The following is a 19,597-nucleotide window of genomic DNA, read 5'->3' as shown; positions in this document are numbered from 1 at the left end:
GAGCGGGATGGCACTGTGAATGGGGAGCAACTATGCCCAAGGAGTAGAAGGCTTTGGGCCAGATATCCCCTTCAGAAGACATCCCCAGACTGGATTAGGGATACTGGTGTGACCTCACCTTGCAACCCCCAAAGAAGGAAGTGGGTGGACTAAATGGACAGTGCCCCTCTCTAGCTGAAGCCTAGCCAGGGAGGTATGTGGATCCCAATAAAATTTAAAATGAAAAGTAAGGGAGGGGAGGCTCTGGACCTGGGCAGCTTTAGATATAGTACCAGGCCTGTAGGAGGATTTCCACTTCTGAGCCATGGAAGCAGAAATTGGCTTTTCCTTTCCAGATTTAGCTAATATTCAGAAAGGGAATCTAGCACCTGCCTTCCAGATTTGAACACGTCAAAATTCAGGAGTGCTCAGGCTCAATTTGGCAGCTGTTACTTCATTTCTCCCAGATAAAATATACTGATCCAGTGTAATTTGCTGTAGAAAAAGTAGGATAAAATTGAGCAAGAAATGCTTCCCAGTGGTTTTTAGGACTGGAATTGCTATTTTCAACAGCCATTGCCTTTTTTTTTTAGTTTTATTTGTTTAAAAGGAAGACCATGATATTGCATTGGCAAATTCCCCATAGAAAGAAAGGGGGTGTAGGTGTGCGGGGAGAGCCCAGAGCTGGGGCAGCAGGCGTGTGCAGGGGGGAGCCTAGGGCTGGGGTGGGGCAGCCAATTTTTTTTTGCTTGGGGCAGCAAAAAACCTAGAGCTGGCCCTGGTTGAAAGGATGGTGGATGTTTATGTAGGTCTTGGTAGGGACATAAAAAAATAAAAGGATCCATAAGGGATACTTCCAGAGGGAAAACATCACCCACTTTTATATGTGTTCCTACAGATGACTTACTTATACTTGAGTTTCCTGAAAGTATCAATATTTGAGACAGCAGGCAGACTCTGACATATTGCTGTATATAGTATAGTCCAGTAAAATCATTCCAACCAATAAAATTATTTCAAACCTAGATACATACTGAGTATGCCCTATTTCTTCTCTTAAAGCCTCTGTAGCATAGAGAAATACTGAGAGGGCTTTCAAAGCTAACTAAGGCAAAGTATCTCTCACTAACAGATGTTGGGCCAATAAAAGCTATTACCTCACCCACCTTGTCTCTCTAATATCCTGAGACCAACATGGCTACAACAATGCTAAAAAGTGAACGTGAACATTAAAAACGAAAACTAAAAACATGCTATTTTGGATGGTTTGGCAGTAATTCTTAGCATCTTGCCAGAAGAAAATGCCATTTTTCTCATGAAATAGGTACTCATAGCTGTACCTATTACCGGTACACAGATGACATTTTCAGATTGTCCTTACTGTACATCTGTAGAACAACTCTTGCTGAACATATGCTTATTTTACCAGAAGTGAGCAAAGAAAGGGGATACGAAAAACAGCAGCTGAGTTACATAACCGCCATCTCAGACTTGTTTATTACCATTGGCAGTAAATAGCTAAATCAAAGAACAACTGCTCTGAAAATAAATACACACATGAAAAGAAGCGATGATTGAAACAACATTCGCAGGTCCACACCAGAAAGGAGGAACACAAATTTCAAAAGTTTGGATGCTTCCCTGTACCTGAGCCATACCTTTTTTGCTCTGCATTATTGAGCTGACAATGTCCAACTAACATGTTTTTCTATTGATATTTTGATACTTCCACCTACTTGAAGTCCTGGTTAGAATTAGGAGGTACCGAAACATGGAGGTGGGGAAAATTTAAAAAGTTTTAAACACCAAAAAATAAATTTGAGGTTAATTTGGACGGATGAGTGAAGGTTGGGGTTGATTTTTTTGTCCAATCAGGTTGTCCCATCCATAATTAAAATGATTGGCAATACAGTTGCAATCAAATAATCATGGGATAGAATAATAATGTTTTAGAGCATAATTTTGACTTTGACTTGAATGAGAGAAGAACTGGGCCATTATTATTATTTGTTGTATTTGACTACAACATTATGTATTGGCAATAGAATGCTAATAGATGACAGCATTGCTGGAATGTAATTCACCTTAACTTAACATCCAGACAATAAGATTTAATTTTAGCACACACAAAATAAAGCCTGACATTCAAGTAATTACACAACTCTTTCAATTTGACTAAAATTCTTTACAGTCAAATTTTAAAATTTTGTTTTTGCTAAGGAAAATCTACTGAAGCAAGAAAGTATCCATAACATCAGGAAGAATACACAACTCCTAAAATTGCAAGACCAGAAAAGACTACTTCATACGTCATTCAGTCTGATCCACCTGGTTCTGCCTTGCTTGCACTAGTGATTCTTGAATCTTTTCGGTGCCCAAAGAATTTCCCTTTGGAGACTGTTCCACTGTCCAAATGTATTTACTGTTAAGAACTGTTTCATCATACCTAACTAAACTTTTCCTTCCTTAGTGTCCAGCTGTTGCTGTTTGTTCTACCATCTTCAACCCTTTGAATGGTTCCTGTCCTTCACTGATTTGTTTCCATTTAAGGAACACCACCATGTGAATAGAAACTGTTTAAAAATGTACTTGTCACTTCTTACTCTTCATGCTTCTGTGAGGCTGCTGCGGTCTCCTAGCCTCTTCCTGGTGATGCAAGAAGTTTGTGCATTGTATAAACAGCTTCTAGCAGTTTCTTAAAATGATGTAGCACCTTGTATCACTAAAATGGGTTAATTAAGAAGTTTTCTATTATGAATTTTGTGGTATAGACAAGTGGCAGCTCTGTTATAAGAATAGCATTAAATTCACCAAAAAGGGGTTATGGAAAATAAGCAAACAAATCAGTATCGGAATCAAATCAGAATAATACATGGGATTGTAAAAATCTGTAAAAGTTTTCCTCAAAGAATGTATATTATGGTTAGGGCCTATGTGTTCTGCAGCCACATAATTTGCAACAGAATTCACCCCTTGACACAGAATTGTGTGCCAGAGTTTGGTGTTTCATTTAAAAAAAAAAGTTTCTAGCCCATATGGTTGAGCTCAGTGGGACCACACATATATAAAAAGTTCATTGATCATTAGATTCTAAAACCAGAAGAAACCACTGTGATCATCTAGTTTGACTTCCTGTATAGCACAGATCATAGAACTTCCTCAAAGTAATTCCTAGAGCATTTCTTTTAGAAAAACATCCAGTCTTGATTTAATAATTGTCAGTGATGGAGAATTCCGCACAACCTTTGGTAATTCATTTCAAATGATTAATTGATCTCACCATTAAAAATATACACCTTATTTCTAGTCTCAATTTGTCTAGCTTTAACTTCCAGCCATTGAATCGTGTTATATCTTTCTCTGCTAGATTTTAAGAGACCAATATTAAATATTAGTTCCCCATGTAGTACTTATAGACTGTAATCAAGTCACCCAATAATCATCGCTTAGTTGAGCTAAATAGATTGAGCTTATTGAGTCTATCACTATAAGGCATATTTTCTAATCCTTTAATCATTCTTGTGATTCTTCTGTGAACCCTCTCCAATTTATCAACATCCTTCTTAAACTGTGGGCACCAGAACTGGACACGGTATCCCAGCAATGGTTGATCCCATTTTGGACCTTACCACTGCTTTCCCTGATTAAAAAAAAGTTTAATGAACTTATTTATATGGCAAAAGCTGTGTTTTCTTGGCATGACTAACAGACAAAGGTAGAAGAGTAAAGATTGTACAGTGGTTCAGGTACCAGCCTAGGACTCATGAGACCTGTGTTCAATTCCTCCTATGATAGATACTTCTGATGTGAATTTGGCTAAGTCATTTAGTCTCTCTGGCCCAGATTTCTAACAGTATTTAGGAGTTGCAGTCAGGGGTGAATGTAACTGAGGACACTTACCAGTACAGGGGGGTGGAGGGTGGCTCTGGCCCCCAGAAGGGGCGGTGCCTCGGGTGGAAGGGGTCAACATCCCCCAGCCAGCCCTTGGCCCGTGCCGCCCAGGGCTCCCGTGTTGATTTAAAGGGCCTGGAGCACCGGATGCCACTGCTGTGGTAATAGCGGCAGCGTCCGGAGCCCCGGGCCCTTTTAAACTGCCGGCCCCAGGGCAGCTACTCCCTTTGTCCCCACCCTGCCCGTCAGTGGCCGGGGGTGGGGCAAAAGAGGCAGGAACGTTAAAGTGCTGCAGAGTCCTTTGCCGCAGCAGCGCTTTAATGTTGCTGCGCCCTCCCATGTCTCCCCCCGTCAGCGGCCCTGCCGGTACGGACCCTACTGGCAGGGCCCCCGACAAGGGAGGCAAAAGGGGCAGGGACATTAAAGCGCTAAAGCCTGGGCTGGGTATGGGCCGGTGTGGGTTCTTACTGGTACGGAATACCGGCCCATACTGGCTCACTTTCACCCCTGATTGCAGTACTCAACATTGCAATGTCTACCTGATTTATTAATCTAAATCTAATTTTCGAAAGGTATTTAGGCACTTAGGAGCCAAAATCTCATTGTCAGTTGAAGAGATTTAAGCTTCTAAGTGCCCAAATCCTTTTTGAAAATGAGATTTAGGCACCTAAATCCATTAGGCATTGCAACAATGAGCACAGCAATGCCTAAATTCCTTTTAAAATCTGGGCATCTGGGCCTAGTTTGCCATCTGTAAAACTGAGGTAATAGTACTTTCCTACCTTACAGTGGTGGTGTTAGCATAAAAATAAATTAAAGATTGTGAGATGCTCAGATACCGTGGCAATGGTGGCCATACAAGTATGTTAGGTAGATAAATAAAAGTATATATACATTTCTTTTGTGTGTATTACCTTTAGATGTCACTGTTACATGTTTTTCTAAATATATATATATATATTTCTATTTCATATAAGACATGCATATGTTTTGCTTTGTCAGTATTGTGCCTTAAGCCTGTCAATATATAATGGGTTTGATCAGTACTTAGTTTATCGTGAAAGAGATGCTGGGACTCAAACAATTTTATTTACTTTCAAGCACTGGCACAAATTAAGTACTGGGTTTGGTGTTCCTGTATGCTGTGAAATCTGGAGGGTAACAAATAGAATTGAAAAAGGAATAGACATTTTCCAAGAGCAATGAAAGGGGTTGGAGGGCAAATGTAGCATTCTAACAGGGCCATTCCTGCGATGCTGAGTGCCCCAGGTTCTGTGGCCTGAAGCAAGAATTGAAGATATTCATCCCCTTGCAGGAGGTGCCCAACCCCTCAAAGGAAAGCACCCTCAATTACCCTAGGAAATGGAGAAACAATGTTTTACAAGAAGTGAAATAAGATCTGAGAAAAGACCCAGAAAAGGAGAAATCTCAAATTTGATCCTATTAGCTGATTTATGTATGAAATGTCAATTGTACAGTAACATGAACAGTATATATTGTCCATGCCCTATTTTGGAACTATAGAAGACTGGTGAACATTAAGAAGCCAAAACAGTTACACCTCTACCCCAATATAACGCTGTCCTCGGGAGCCAAAAAATCTTACCGCATTATAGGTGAAACTGCGTTATATCGAACTTGCTTTGATCCACCGGAATGTGCAGCCCCGCCCCACCGGAGTGCTGCTTTACCACGTTATATCCGAATTAGTGTTATATCGGGTTGCGTTATATCAGGGTAGAGATGTACTATAATAAAACTGTCAGCTGGTAAGATCTGCAAGATAACATTAAAAAAATCTCTAGTGATTTTTGTAATGGGACCATCAGCCGTTGGTTTGAAGTCTCTTTAATTTTTGGCTCACCATACACTGGTTCAGAGATTGTGTCAAGACTATCAGAAACATTGTGTTAATTCTGGGTTTTTCTTGTTTACAGGACAGCATAACTATTTATGTGCTGGAAGGAATGACTGCATAGTTGATAAAATTCGTAGGAAGAACTGTCCAGCATGTCGCTTGAGGAAGTGCTGTCAAGCTGGCATGGTTCTTGGAGGTAAGATTCTTATAAAGCCTGGATTTAGAAAAATAACCAATCAAGAACTTGACTGCAATCCATTTAGTGTAAATATTACTACTTTGGAACTTCAGTGACTTAAATAAAGGACATTAAGTTAAATATATATTTCTAGAAGGATAATTTGTCTGGGAATTTTAAATAGTTTTAAAATCATTTTAAATTCTTCTGAATAAGAACACCTTTAAATGAATTCTTTCTGGAGTAAAGTGTGTCCTGTATTGCATATGTATACACTAGGTTGCTCACTAACATGAACTGGTCTTGCTGGCTTTGATTTGTTCATATTTTATTTTTTTTGGAGTTGGAGAACTTGTTTTAGGAAATAAGTGGGAGTTGAAAATAAAGTAGTTCATTCTTAGGGTATGTCTACACTACAAGACTATTTCAAATCAACTTAAGTCGAATTTGTGGAATCGATCTTATGAAGTCGAATTTGTGTATCCACACTAAATACACTAATTCGACTGTGTGAGTCCACAGTAACGGGGCCAGCGTCGACTTTGAAAGCGGTGCACTGTGGGAAGCTATCCCACAGTTCCCGCACTCCCTGCTGCCCATTGGAATTCTGGGATTTTCCCCCAATGCATGCTGGGGGAAAAAATGTGTCGAGGGTGGTTTTGGGTAACTGTCATCATTGAACCGTCAATCAAGCCCTCCCTCCCTCCCCGAAAGCGCCTGCGGGCAATCTGTTCGTGCACTTTTCTGCTCAGTGACAGCGCGGACGCCACAGCACTGCGAGCATGGAGCCTGCTGCAGTTATGGCCATTGTCAACTCCTCGCACCTTATCGTCCACCTCTTCCACAGTCAGCTGCTGAGAAATAGGGCTACTTTTCAATGGTTCTGCGAACACTGGTGGACCATGGGGGACGTTTTACCAGCATCAACGTCGGGGGGCCAGGCAGAGTTCATGACGCGCGTGTTCTCAGGAACTCTGGTCTGTTTAGATGCCTGCAGGAAGGTAGTTTCTTCCCGGACCACAAAATAACTCTTGGGGATGTGCAGATGCCTATAGTGATCCTCGGGGACCCAGCCTACCCGCTAATGCCCTGGCTCGTGAAGCTCTATGCAGGCGCCTTGCACAGCGACAAGGAACTCTTCAAGTACCAGCGAGCAGCGAGCAGCGTGACCTGTGACTGTTCAGTTTCTTTACAGAGAAGCTGAACCTGCCCCTGTTTCTTTACCAAATTACTGTTGACTAGCATCTGCAGTTACATACCCCGTCCACCCCGCTTCCCCCACTTCCAACACACGTTTAAAAATAAAATACATCTTCCACTGTAACTTTACAAAGGTTTCTTTATTGATGACTTTGCATTAAAGGGTTGAAACTGGGATGCAGACTGTGCTGGGTAGGGTGTGCGGTGATGTAAAGACCGCCTCTAAACTCGAGGAATGACAGGCTCCTGCTCCCAGAGCGCTCTGCAGTGCCGGACTGGTTGTTTCAACGGAGCCTGCCATCCCTCCTTTTTGGGACTCTGTGTGCGGGGGCTATGTGGCCTTGTGGCGGGGGAGGATGGATACAGATTCCTCTGCTGCGTGGCTCTGTGGTCCAGGACAGGGACCGTTGCATGAGATCTGTAACCCGCCTCCCCCGCTACAAAGTCACGTACCCCACCCACCCACCCAGAACCTGCAAACCACATCCCATACCGACCAGGGTGCCTACTGACTGCAGTGTGTGTGTGACCTGCTACTGATCCTGCCCCCGTCTCTGTACCCTGCTAAAGGTGACTGTCCTATGCAATACCCTACCCCCTTCCCCACCCACCTACCCACCCCTTCAAACACAGCGTTGTGTAAAAAAGCATGACGGAAACAGTAATTAACAGCAAAGTATTTTTAATAATTAACCAGACAGTCAGGGGATGAAACTGGGATTGGGGCTAGGGTGAGTCAGGAAGGGAAGGAATTCTCAAAACTTAGGGTATGAGAGCTTTTGGGTACTTGAGCACTCTGCTGGGGTGCAGTGACAGTTTTCACGGCCCCTGGCGCCACTCCTTCTGGTTACTTTGGGTGACGGGAGGTATGGGACTTTGTGGCGGGGGAGGGCGGTTGCAGATACACTGTGGGGGGGCTCTGTCCTCCTGGCTGCGGTCCTGCAGAACATCCACAAGGCACCGGAGCGTGTCCGTTTGCTCCCTCATTAGTCCAAGCAGCGTTTGAGTTGCCTGCTTGTCTTCCTCACGCCACCTCTCCTCCCGTTCGCTGTGTGAGCACTGGTACAGAGAGAGGGTCTCCCTCCACTGGCTCTGCTGGTCCGCCTCGGCTCGGGAGCACCCCATAACTTCAGCGATCATCTCGTCCCGTGTCTTTTTCTTTCGCCGCCTAATCTTGCCAGCCTCTGTGAGGGGGATGCTGTGGCACGTCTGGAGATAGTCGAAGCTGTGTGATGGGAAAAAGGGAGTGAATTCCTTGCAAAGATACATTTTTGTGAACAATGAACACAGTCTAGTCTGTCTCTGTGAATTCTGGGTTGAGATCCCAGTGCCTGATGGGGCAAAAACCATTTTCGCGGGTGGTTCTGGGTAAATGTCGTCAGTCATCCCTTCCTCCGGGAAAGCAACGGCAGACAATCATTTCGAGCCCGTTTTCCCTGGATTGCCCTGGCAGATGCCACAGTGTGGCAACCATGGAGCCTGTTTTGCCTTTTGTGCCTGTCACCGTATGTGTACTAGATGCCGCGGACAGAGGCGGTCCAGCAGCGCTACACAGCAGCATGCTTTTGCTTTTGCATGACAGCAGAGATGGTTACCAGCCATACTGTACCATCTACCATACCATAAATTGGTAATAAGATGATCATGGTTACCAGTCCTTTTGCACTGCACCATTTGCTGCTGTCATAAGTGCCCCTGGCTGAGATCAGCCAGGGGCGCAAAAGCCAAAATTGGGAATGACTCCCTGAGTCAATCCCTCCTTTTTGGTATCTAAAAATAGAATCAGTCCTGCCTAGAATATGGGCAAGTGTACTAGAGAACCACTGTATCATAGAACCAGAGAGCACAGCTGCTCTGTGTCCGATCCTGCATAAATTATGAGCTGTATGCTATTCACAGGGGGTGCTCCTGCAACAACCCCACCTGTTCATTCCGTTCTTCCCCCAGCCTTCCTGGGCTACCGTAGCAGTGTCCCCCCACTTGTGTGATGAAGTAATAAAGAATGCAGGAATAAGACACAGTGACTTGTTAGTGAGAAATGAGTGGAAGGCAGCCTCCAGCTGCTATGATAGTCCAGACAGGACATTAAGGAGTGTGGAGGAGAGGAGCCCAGCATCCCTGTGCTAGTCCAGGGGCAATTGAATCTTTTCTTTACACATGAAGGGTGGGGGCTGACAGAGCTCAGCCCCCTGTTGCTATGATGAGGACGGTTACCAGCCATACTGCACCATCTACCAGGAAAAATTAGGAGCAGGCACCCTTGATCGACCTCACTGATGCTAGTCGGCATGGTTACCAGTCCTTTTGCACTGCCCCATGTGCCAATAGGCTGATGATGACGATGGATATCAGTCATATTGTACCGTCAGCCACCCATGGGGGGGGGGGAGCAAGGATATTGGTGTTGAGTGCTGCAGCATCGCATCTATCTGCAGCATTCAGTAAAGATAGGGTGACATGTAAAAGAGTCAAGAGAGGATTGTTTTCCCTTTCACTTCTGGGGGTGGGTGGGTGGGGTGCGTAAATTGCCGAGCTATGCCCTGACCCACCGCGGACACTGTGTTTGACCCTAGAAGCATTTGGACCTCAGCCAAGAATGCAAATGCTTTTCGGAGACAGCAGGAACTGTGGGATACCTTACGTCCTCAGTCCCCCCTCCCTCCATGAGCGTCCATTTGATTCTTTGGCTTTCCGTTACGCTTGTCACGCAGCAGCGTGCTGAGTCTCTGCTACGCCGTCTGTCTGGAGATTTTTTAAAAATACTTTGGACCAGGCGTAACATTACAGTAATTCCCCTAATTAGATGCAGCGAGATCATCCTGAGGACGGTCACTGAAGGAGATAGAGAGCACATGCTGCATGAAAACCAGCACAAACCAGGGGCCTATGCAGCCGTGCTCGGGGAGGCAATGCTCCCTGAGTACCTCATGAAAGCCTGGGGCGGAAAGGTGTGCTACCACGGAGCACCCAGTAAGGCAGCTCTCCCCACGAACCTCCTGTGGAGGCTTTTCGATTCCCTCCAGGAGAGCTTCATGGAGATCTCCCAGGATGATTTCTGTTCTATCCCCATATATATAGAGACCTCCTTTTCACATACTTCAGATTCCTGTAATATTAAGAATAAAAGTTTACATCTTTAAAGCACTTACCGACTGCACCTTCCCCTGATTCAGGGTCCGGGTTAATGGCCGGGGAGGGGAAACCAGCGTTGTAAGCGCTGTCGCCTGCCTCGTCCGCCACAAACCCTTCCTCATCTTCCCCGTCCGCGAACATCGCCGAGGAACTGGCCGTCGACACTGTCCCATCGTCAGAGTCCACGGTCACTGGTGGGGCAGTGGTGGCAGGCTCCGTAGAGTCCGTTTGCCGCTTTGATTTTTTGGTAGCCTTGTCTGGGGTCCTTGATTTTCACGCGGTGCTGTGTTGCATCCCGCCTGTATCCTCTGTCTCTCATGGCTTTGGAGACCTTCTCGTAGGTCTTTGCATTCCGTTTTTTGGAGCGCAGCTCCAAAAGCACAGACTCCTCGCCCCACACACCGATCAGATCCAAGACTTCCCGGTCAGTCTATGCTGGGTCCCTCTTTCTATTCAGAGATTACATGAACTCCTCTGCTGGAGAGCTCTGCATTGCTGCCGGTGCTGCTGAGCTTGCCCCAATGTCCAAGCACGAAATGAGATTCAAACTGTCCGGACAGGAAAAGGAATTCAAATTTTCCCGGGGCTTTTCCTGTGTGGCTGGTCAGAACATCCAAGCTCGGACTGCTGTCCAGAGCGTCAACAGAGTGGTGCACTGTGGGATAGCTCCCGGAGCTACTAAGTTCGATTTGCATCCACACCTAGCCTAATTCGACATAGCCATGTCGAATTTAGCGCTACTCCCCTCGTCGGGGAGGAGTACAGAATTCGAACTAAAGAGCCCTCTATGTCGAATTAAATGGCTTCCTGGTGTGGACGGGTGCACGGTTAATTCGAATTAACGCTGCTAAATTCGAATTAAAGTCCTAGTGTAGACCAGGCCTTAGTGTCCCTACCTCTTCTCTTGTGCGCTTCCCACCATTGGTCTGGGTGGATGGCAGCAGCATTCTGTCCTTCCACTTTAGTGAGTAGAGAGAGGGCTTGTTAGCTTTGGCACTACATGGGCTGGATACTGAGAGCGGAAAACTCCAGTATGCCCTGGTATACTGTAATAGAACGGAGAGGTTGGTATAGACAGTATTCTGCTTTCTCTGTGTAACCGCAAGCAAAGCCAGTGGAAAGCTGAACACTGCTTCAGCACACCCACAGCCTGGGAGCCACTGCCCTATAAGGAGACAGTCCAGTTACAAGGTAAGTTTTGGAGTACTTACATGCAGAAAGGACAGATATATATCCCTGTATTTTTCAAACTGATAATGTAGCATTTTAGGTGGTAACTCCCATTAATCATGCACAGCTTTTGAAAATTTATGGCTAAGATGATAAGAAAACAGCTACTTGAGGATGGCAGAATGAAGAAAAATGGATAAACCTGAATAATAGAAGAGAATTAAAACAATAATTTAAAAAATACAAAGAAAGAAGAGACAGAATAGACTAGATTCATAGATTCTAGGACTGGAAGGGACCTCAAGAGGTCATCAAGTCCAGTCCCCTACCCTCATGGCAGGACCAAATACTGTCTAGACCATCCTGGATAGACATTTATCTAACCTACTCTTAAATATCTCCAGAGATGAAGATTCCACAACCTCCCTAGGCAATTTATTCCACTGTTTAACCACCTTGACAGTTAGGAACTTTTTCCTAATGTCCAACCTAAACCTCCCTTGCTGCAGTTTAAGCCCATTGCTTCTTGTTCTATCCTTAGAGGCTCAGATGAACAAGTTTTCTCCATCCTCCTTATGACATCCTGTTAGATACCTGACAACTGCTATCATGTCCCCTCTCAATCTTCTCTTTTCCAGACTAAACAAACCCAATTTTTTCAGCCTTCCTTCATAGGTCATGTTCTCTAGACCTTTAATCATTCCTGTTGCTCTTCTCTGGACCCGCTCCAATTTCTCTACATCTTTCTTGAAATGCGGTGCCCAGAACTGGACACAATACTCCAGTTGAGGCCTAACCAGTGCAGAGTAGAGCAGAAGAATGACTTCTCGTGTCTTGCTCACAACACACTTGTTAATGCATCCCAGAATCATGTTTGCTTTTTTTGCAACAGCATCACACTATTGAAATATTTAGCTTGTGGTCCACTATAACCCCTAGATCCCTTTCTGCCGTACTCCTTCCTAGACAGTCTCTTCCCATTCTGTATGTGTGAAACTGATAGTTCCTTCCTAAGTGGAGCACTTTGCATTTGTCTTAATTAAACTTCATCCTGTTTACCTCAGACCATTTCTCCAATTTGTCCAGATCATTTTGAATTATGACCCTATCTCCAAAGCAGTTGCAATCCCTCCCAATTTGGTATCATCTGCAAACTTAATAAGCGTACTTTCTATGCCAATATCTAAGTCATTGATGAAGATATTGAACAGAGTCAGTCCCAAAACAGACCCCTGTGGAACCCCACTTGTTATACCTTTCCAGCAGGATTGGGAACCATTAATAACTACTCTCTGAGTACAGTTATCCAGCCAGTTATGCACCCACCTTATAGTAGCCCCATCTAAGTTGTATTTGCCTAGTTTATTGATAAAAATATCATGAGACCATATCAAATGCCTTACTAAAGTATAGGTATACCACATTCACCACTTCTCCCTTATCCACAAGACTCGTTATCCTATCAAAGAAAGCTATCAGATTGGTTTGACATGATTTGTTCTTTACAAATTAATGCTAGCTATTCCCTATGACCTTACTTATCACCTTACCACATTCCAAATGTTTGCAGATGATTTCCTTAATTACTTGCTCCATTATCTTCCCTGGCACAGAAGTTAAACTAACTGGTCTGTAGTTTCCTGGGTTGTTTTTATTTCCCTTTTTATAGATGGGCACTATATTTGCCCTTTTCCAGTCTTCTGGAATCTCTCCTGTCTCCCATGATTTTCCAAAGATAATAGCTAGAGGCTCAGATACCTCCTCTATTAGCTCCTTGAGTATTCTAGGATGCATTTCATCAGGCCCTGGTGACTTGCAGGCATCTAACTTTTCCAAGTGATTTTTAACTTGTTCTTTTTTTATTTTATCTTCTAAACCTACCCCCTTCTCATTAACATTCACTATGTTAGGCATTTCTTCAGTCTTCTTGGTGAAGACCAAAACAAAGAAGTCATTGAGCATCTCTGCCATTTCCAAATTTCCTGTTACTGTTTCTCCCTCCTCACTGAGCAGTGGGCTGACCCTGTCCTTGGTCTTCCTCTTGCTTCTAATGTATCGATAAAAAGTCTTCTTGTTTTCCTTTATTCTTGTAGCTAGTTTGAGCTCATTTTGTGCCTTTGCCTTTCTAATCTTGCCCCTGCATTCCTGTGTCGTTTGCTTATATTCATCCTTTGTAATTTGTCCTAGTTTCCATTTTTATATGACTCCTTTTTATTTTTTAGATCATACAAGATCTCGTTGTTAAGCCAAGGTGGTCTTTTGCCACATTTTCTATCTTTCCTACCCAGCAGAATAGCTGTCCCTTTGAAAAGCTGCCAACTCTCTTCAGTTGTTTTTCCCCTCAGTTTGATTCCCATGGGACCTTACCTATCAGCTCTCTGAGCTTACCAAAATCCGCCTTCCTGAAATCCATTGTCTCTATTTTGCTGTACTCCCTTCTACCCTTCCTTAGAATTGTGAACTCTATGATTTCATGATCACTTTCACCCAAGCTGCCTTCCACTTTCAAATTCTCAACGAGCTCCTCCCTATTTGTTAAAATCAAATCTAGAACAGCTTCCCCCGAGTAGCTTTTTCAACCTTCTGAAATAAAAAGTTGTCTGCAATCCAGTCCAAAAACTTATTGGATGGTCTGTGCCCCACTGTGTTATTTTCCCAACATATATCTGGATGGTTGAAGTCCCCCATCACCACCAAATCTTGGGCTTTGGATGATTTTGTTAGTTGTTTAAAAAAAGCCTCATCCACCTCTTCCACCTGGTTAGGTGGCCTGTAGTAGACTCCTAGCATGACATCACCCTTGTTTTTTACCCTTTTTAGCCTAACCCAGAGACTCTCAACACTTCCGTCTCCTATGTCCATCTTCACTTCAGTCCAAGTGTGTACATTTTTAATATATAAGGCGACACCTCCTCCCTTTTTCCCCTATCTGTCCTTCCTGAGCAAGCTGTACCCATCCACACCAACATTCCAATTGTGTGTATTATCCCACCAAGTTTCGGTGATGCCAACAGTGTCATAGTTGTATTTATTTATTAGCACTTCCAGTTCTTCCTGCTTATTACCCATACTTATTGCATTTGTATATAGGCATCTAAGATACTGATTTGATCTTGCCTCCCAGTTTTGCCCTGACCCTCCTTTCTCTCTGCCATTATAGCCCACGCTCCCTCCTATTTCCGACCCATCTCCCAGGTCTCCATGTTCTCCACTTAACTGTGGGCTTTGCTCACCTGTCCCCGTCGAACCTAGTTTAAAGCCTTTTGAAAGACTAGTATGTCTTGAATGGCATTCATTTAGTGCTGTACAACCTATTAGATTTTTTTTATTAACTTGTTTCAGCTAGAAAAATCAAGATTATACAATGTGGGTGATTGTATTGCCTCTCCCATCTGGGTCCTTTAATAACTGAAAATATTTATGTAAAAATCTAAAATTAGATTTTTATAACTTTGTACACTTCCAACTCCTGTAATAGCTTAGGGCTCTGGTGCTAGATTTTTCTGAACTGATGGTCCCTGTGTTACTCTTATGTTTTAGCCTTTATCAGTGATATTAATGAATACAGATGAAAATTAGCATTTTCTTTTTACTTCTGAGTGGTAATGTACAATGTCTCCCTCCCCCCCCACACACACACTTTTTGCATTAGATCTTAGAGCTCTTGGCACTTGGCTAATAGTTTATCTGCACTGCTGGGGAACAGAAGAAATGGTTTTCTCTCTTAAAACAATTTCTTACATACATTACATTATACTCTGTCTTCAGATTTTTTAATTTTTTTTTTTTTTTTTTTTTTTTTTGTTTTTTTTTTGTGCATATCATTTATCCAGATCAATCTGCTGCTTGCTTATTGCATAAAGCAAAGAAAGCAAAAATCCCAGATCAGTCAATGTGGTGGCTGGTGCAGATGTTTAGGCAATATCATAGAGTAGCATAGATAGTCTCCACATGTGTCTCATGTGCATTGCATGATGGAGGAGGAGCTGGGCTGTGCTATGGGGGGTTGGGATTAGGGGTAAAGAAGGAAAATTTCCATTAATATTTATGCTTCCTCCCCCCTTCCCACTTCCCTGGGGTTGGGGTGGGGCTGGAATGCTGGAGTGGATGGGGGGGAGGAGGATGCTGGGTTCTTCTCTACTCTGTAAATAAGCTAAAATATCCAGATGGACCAAGACACTGTTTCCTCTTGGTTTCCTCTTTATATCACCCAAGCACTTTTGCATGTAATATCAAGTGGGACTATTCATATGCATTCAGTTAAGTACATGTTTAAGAGTTTACAGGCTGGGGGTCTAAGGACGTCTCTACATGAAGTTACTCAGGAATAATTCCATGTGTGGACATTCTTATGCTGGAACAAGAGTGCCATGTTCCTGTTTAACTTAACTTTGAAAGGCGTAAGGGTGCAAATGGTTTGTCATGAACAGGGCGGGGGATGGCAGGAGAACATTAGGAGTGGGTGGTCACAGGTGGGGATGCCCTGTCACATCTATGGTGGGTTCAAGCATGGTGTACTGCAGGTGCTCCCTGCTTTTGTCCACAAGTTGTGGCCACCCAGCACTGCTCCAGGGCCCTGAGAAGAAGCAGGCAAGCCAGCTCACTGGGTTGCTGGCTCCCGATTGATCACTGTCTCTTCCTGGCCCTTTTAGCCTGGTCTGAGTGGGTTTCTTCAGCGGGGGGTATCCAGGCACTAACACTCCCAGCTGGGACCAGAAAATGCCTGATAGACCCCATCACAAGGGCTTTTCAGGCCTGTGTAAATGATGCTAGTGACTGGGCTGGGCTTGTTCCTGGTAAACCAGGATCAGGAGGAGGGTGCAAAGGTGGCTTAAAGCCCCTGGAACCTTGTCTCCTCCTGGACTGAATTCATTGCAGCACAAAACCACACCCAAGGTCTTTAACAAGTACAAGTGGTCGTGGCCTCTGTTTTTATGTCCTACGAGGTATAGATGACACCTACAGCATCCCATATGGTCCTAACATCATGATGGGGGTATTGAGTCTGTACTTCTCAGCAGGGAGCATGCCACATGGTGAGTCATCAACATCACTTTCTGCAGCATCTAGTAATTCCAAATAGTTTTCCCATCTAAGTACTGATGGGAACTCAGGTTGTCGCAGGAGATCTATCAGATCATCACAGCTTTAGGTGGCAATTCTATATAGAAAGATTAAATCTGGAGGCTTGACTTTTTTCTGCACTTTGCATGGGTTTGTGGATGCTGGACTAGAAAAGAATGCTTGCTCTTCCATTCACCTAATGCAAGTGTAAGGATCTGAAAAAAGGAATGAGACATCTGTGCTTCTTGCTGCAAGAGCAAAGGCTGTTAAAAATTCATAAATTCTAGATACTGACACGTGGGATCCTGGCAAGCGGCTGTGAAATAACAATCACATTTCAAAATATAAGAAATTATAAACACAATTGAATTACAATAATCGTTTTATTTCCTAAACTGTATTAGACTTCTCAGCAGTCACAGCAGCTAGTCATGTTTCATTTCCAACTGACACTAACACATTTTAGAAGACAATGTATAGTCTCTTTAACAGTGAATGGCTTTCATTCTTCAAAGAGATTATGATGCTGAAAACAAATCATATCAAACTGACCAGCTGTAAACCTTTCCGCAAATTAACATTGTGCTTTTAAACCCACATTTTCCCATTAGTTCCCCTAACCAGGTGAACAAATCCCATATTTGTCCATAGTAGTATAAAGAAACTCTTTGAAAGTGTATGCAGTAAAGAGATTCTTTATACTACTATTCTTAATACTTTCTGCAAAAAGTTGAGAAAAGAAGTACACCAATATTTTAAAATATGTAACAATCTTGTAGTTTCTTATATATTTAAATAAATCTGCATGATTTAAACAATCCATATTCTTAGAGTGATAGTCCCTTTATCACTCTGGCATCTGTATCAATGATGTGCCGCTGCCTTCTGCTGGGGATCCATAATTCCCATGATAATTACACAGTAGAAGTGCAATAAATAGGGTACTAGTGCCAAAATTAACATCATATTGAACAAAAGGGAATGCAAAGGCTAAAAGTGATCTTTCCACCAAAAAAATGCAAATTCACTTTCACTTTAACATTCACAACTTACTTCTCTAACTTTTAAACCCCACGAGGTTCCTAAAAAGGGACAAGTATGAAAAAAAATAGTGAATACTTGAGTAATTCATATACCTATTCATACAGAAGATCTGGGGGAGGGAAATACTGAACATTTTTTCTTTAAAAGATATTCATAGTGGTTCTGCAAACCAGCTTTTTTGCCAGATCCCCTCAATAATAACATAATATGAAATGTCTAGTTTATATCCTTATTTTTTACACTGACTTGAAAGTTATTTGGAGCTGGCAATAGAATTTTCAATTTTTGCAGAGGATTGGGAATCTAATGTTTTGTAAGGCTTCAGTATCATTCATAATCATCATCATCTCTCTTGCATGTTTGTGGACAACAATGATAATTTAAAGCAAATATGATAAAAATTGTTAAATGATACACTTTTGTTGCTAGTTCCAGCACATTTTTATTATTCCTTTTGAACATGAGTTGAGCAATGAGTGTGAATTTAGGGACTTATGGATGTGAGTTTGTCACACTTAGCCCATGGATTTACATAATAGAGACAATTGAGGCTCGATTTTAGGACCTGATCCTGCACCATTAAAATCAGTGGGAGCAGGATTGGAGCCTTAATGTCAAACATACCTTTAGACTGTACCAGTACCATTACTGGATTTAGTATTTGTTGTCTGTTTGTGGGGCAGCTGTTCCTGTGACTCACCTTCTGTGTAAACTGGAAGAAAAACTATATGGAAGCATTCTGTGACCATACTAAAAAGTGTACTTTTGTTGGAGTTTTAAAGGTTAGTACTGTATGACATACAATACAGATTTGGAACCATACATTGTCTTCAGAATCAAAACTACTTCCACCAGGTAGACTTCAATAGAAAATACCTGCACTATGAAAAAAGAAATTATAGATAAGAAAAAAGCTTATTGAGTCATCTAATCTGTCCCCATCTGCTACAGCAGAGTTGTTCCTCACAATATGTATTTTTTAGTGTTTTGGCCAGTCCTGTTCTAAATGTGCCAAAATGAAATAGCTCCTCCATTTATTTTGGGAGATTATTCCACATTATCACAGTTCTCAGAGTTAGGAATTTTGAGTCCCTGCTCACTCCTGCACCCACACTGTGAGGGTACATGACCCCTGCAGATCTCCCCTCCCAGGAGCACCACATAGTCATGCTTCCCACCTGATTTCTTGGGGGAGAAATCCTTTAAGAATGTCCCAATATTCACCAGAAAGGAATATCCAGCAGTACGCGGGGCCAGAGGGAAGAGGATATTACACCTCCTTGCAGAGCCAGAACTCCAGCAATCTCTTCTCCTTTCTCAGCTGCAGCAGGCAGCGGCAGCTCCAGGCACTGAAGGCAGCCTGCCTGACGTGCTTGGGGCGGCAAAAAAGCTAGAGCCGCCCCTGGCAGCACCTGGGGTAGCTGCACTTTTACAGCTTCAGCCGCCCAATGATGTCAGCAGTTCCAGACTCTGCTGTTTGTGGGGATGGGAGATTGTTAGGTGGGGATTGTGAGCAGACAACTTCACTGCCCTAGACCGTATTGACATTACAGCATATGCTCCATAACTGATGAGTGGAGTTTTGCTCTCTTGCATCTGACTCCTATTGAGACCAAAGCCTCCCCCTTGTATAGCATGTGGTGCAAGGTATCAAGAGGAGAGAGGCTTATGTAGAAATAGGACTAATAATGCTATAAAATGGGAGTGTTCTAAATCTATATAAAAAGGGGGAAATAAATAAAACAGCAGGCAATGAGCTCAGCCTTATTTTTTTTTCCAAGAAAAGGATGTTGGGGGTGAACAGCCCAATGTTAAGGAAACCGGAGCTTTATGGTTGGGTTATTTTTTAATGAGGATTATAAAAGCACAGAATAAATGACTGAGAGTCATTCAGTTGTGCCACTGATGGCCTGTTCCTATTACTGTTGCCATAATCCTTTCTCTCTCGGCCTTCTATTGTTTGTTACACTCAGTTGTTGCTTTTCATTTTTAAGAAGACTATAAGCTGCTGGGGCAGGAACCATGTCCACCTGTATGATTGTACACTACCTAGTACAATAAAGCCCAGATGCTTGGTACGG

General features: G+C 43.1%; 1 protein-coding gene across 2 annotated transcripts in view; it reads left to right on the top strand.

Annotated features, from left to right (window-relative positions):
- Positions 1–19,597, top strand: part of PGR (progesterone receptor) — a 67,384-nt gene that overhangs the window by 21,832 nt on the left and 25,955 nt on the right. For both annotated transcript variants that reach the window (XM_039520580.1, XM_039520581.1), the window contains exon 3: positions 5,808–5,924. In XM_039520580.1, the coding sequence (XP_039376514.1) occupies positions 5,808–5,924 (117 nt within the window). The remainder of the gene's footprint in view (positions 1–5,807; positions 5,925–19,597) is intronic.

This window comes from Mauremys reevesii, linkage group 1, assembly GCF_016161935.1.
Source record: "Mauremys reevesii isolate NIE-2019 linkage group 1, ASM1616193v1, whole genome shotgun sequence".
NCBI classification, from domain to species: Eukaryota; Metazoa; Chordata; order Testudines; family Geoemydidae; genus Mauremys; species Mauremys reevesii.
The sequence above is the reverse complement of the archived record's forward strand: the minus strand, read 5'-3'. Positions and strand labels throughout refer to the sequence as shown.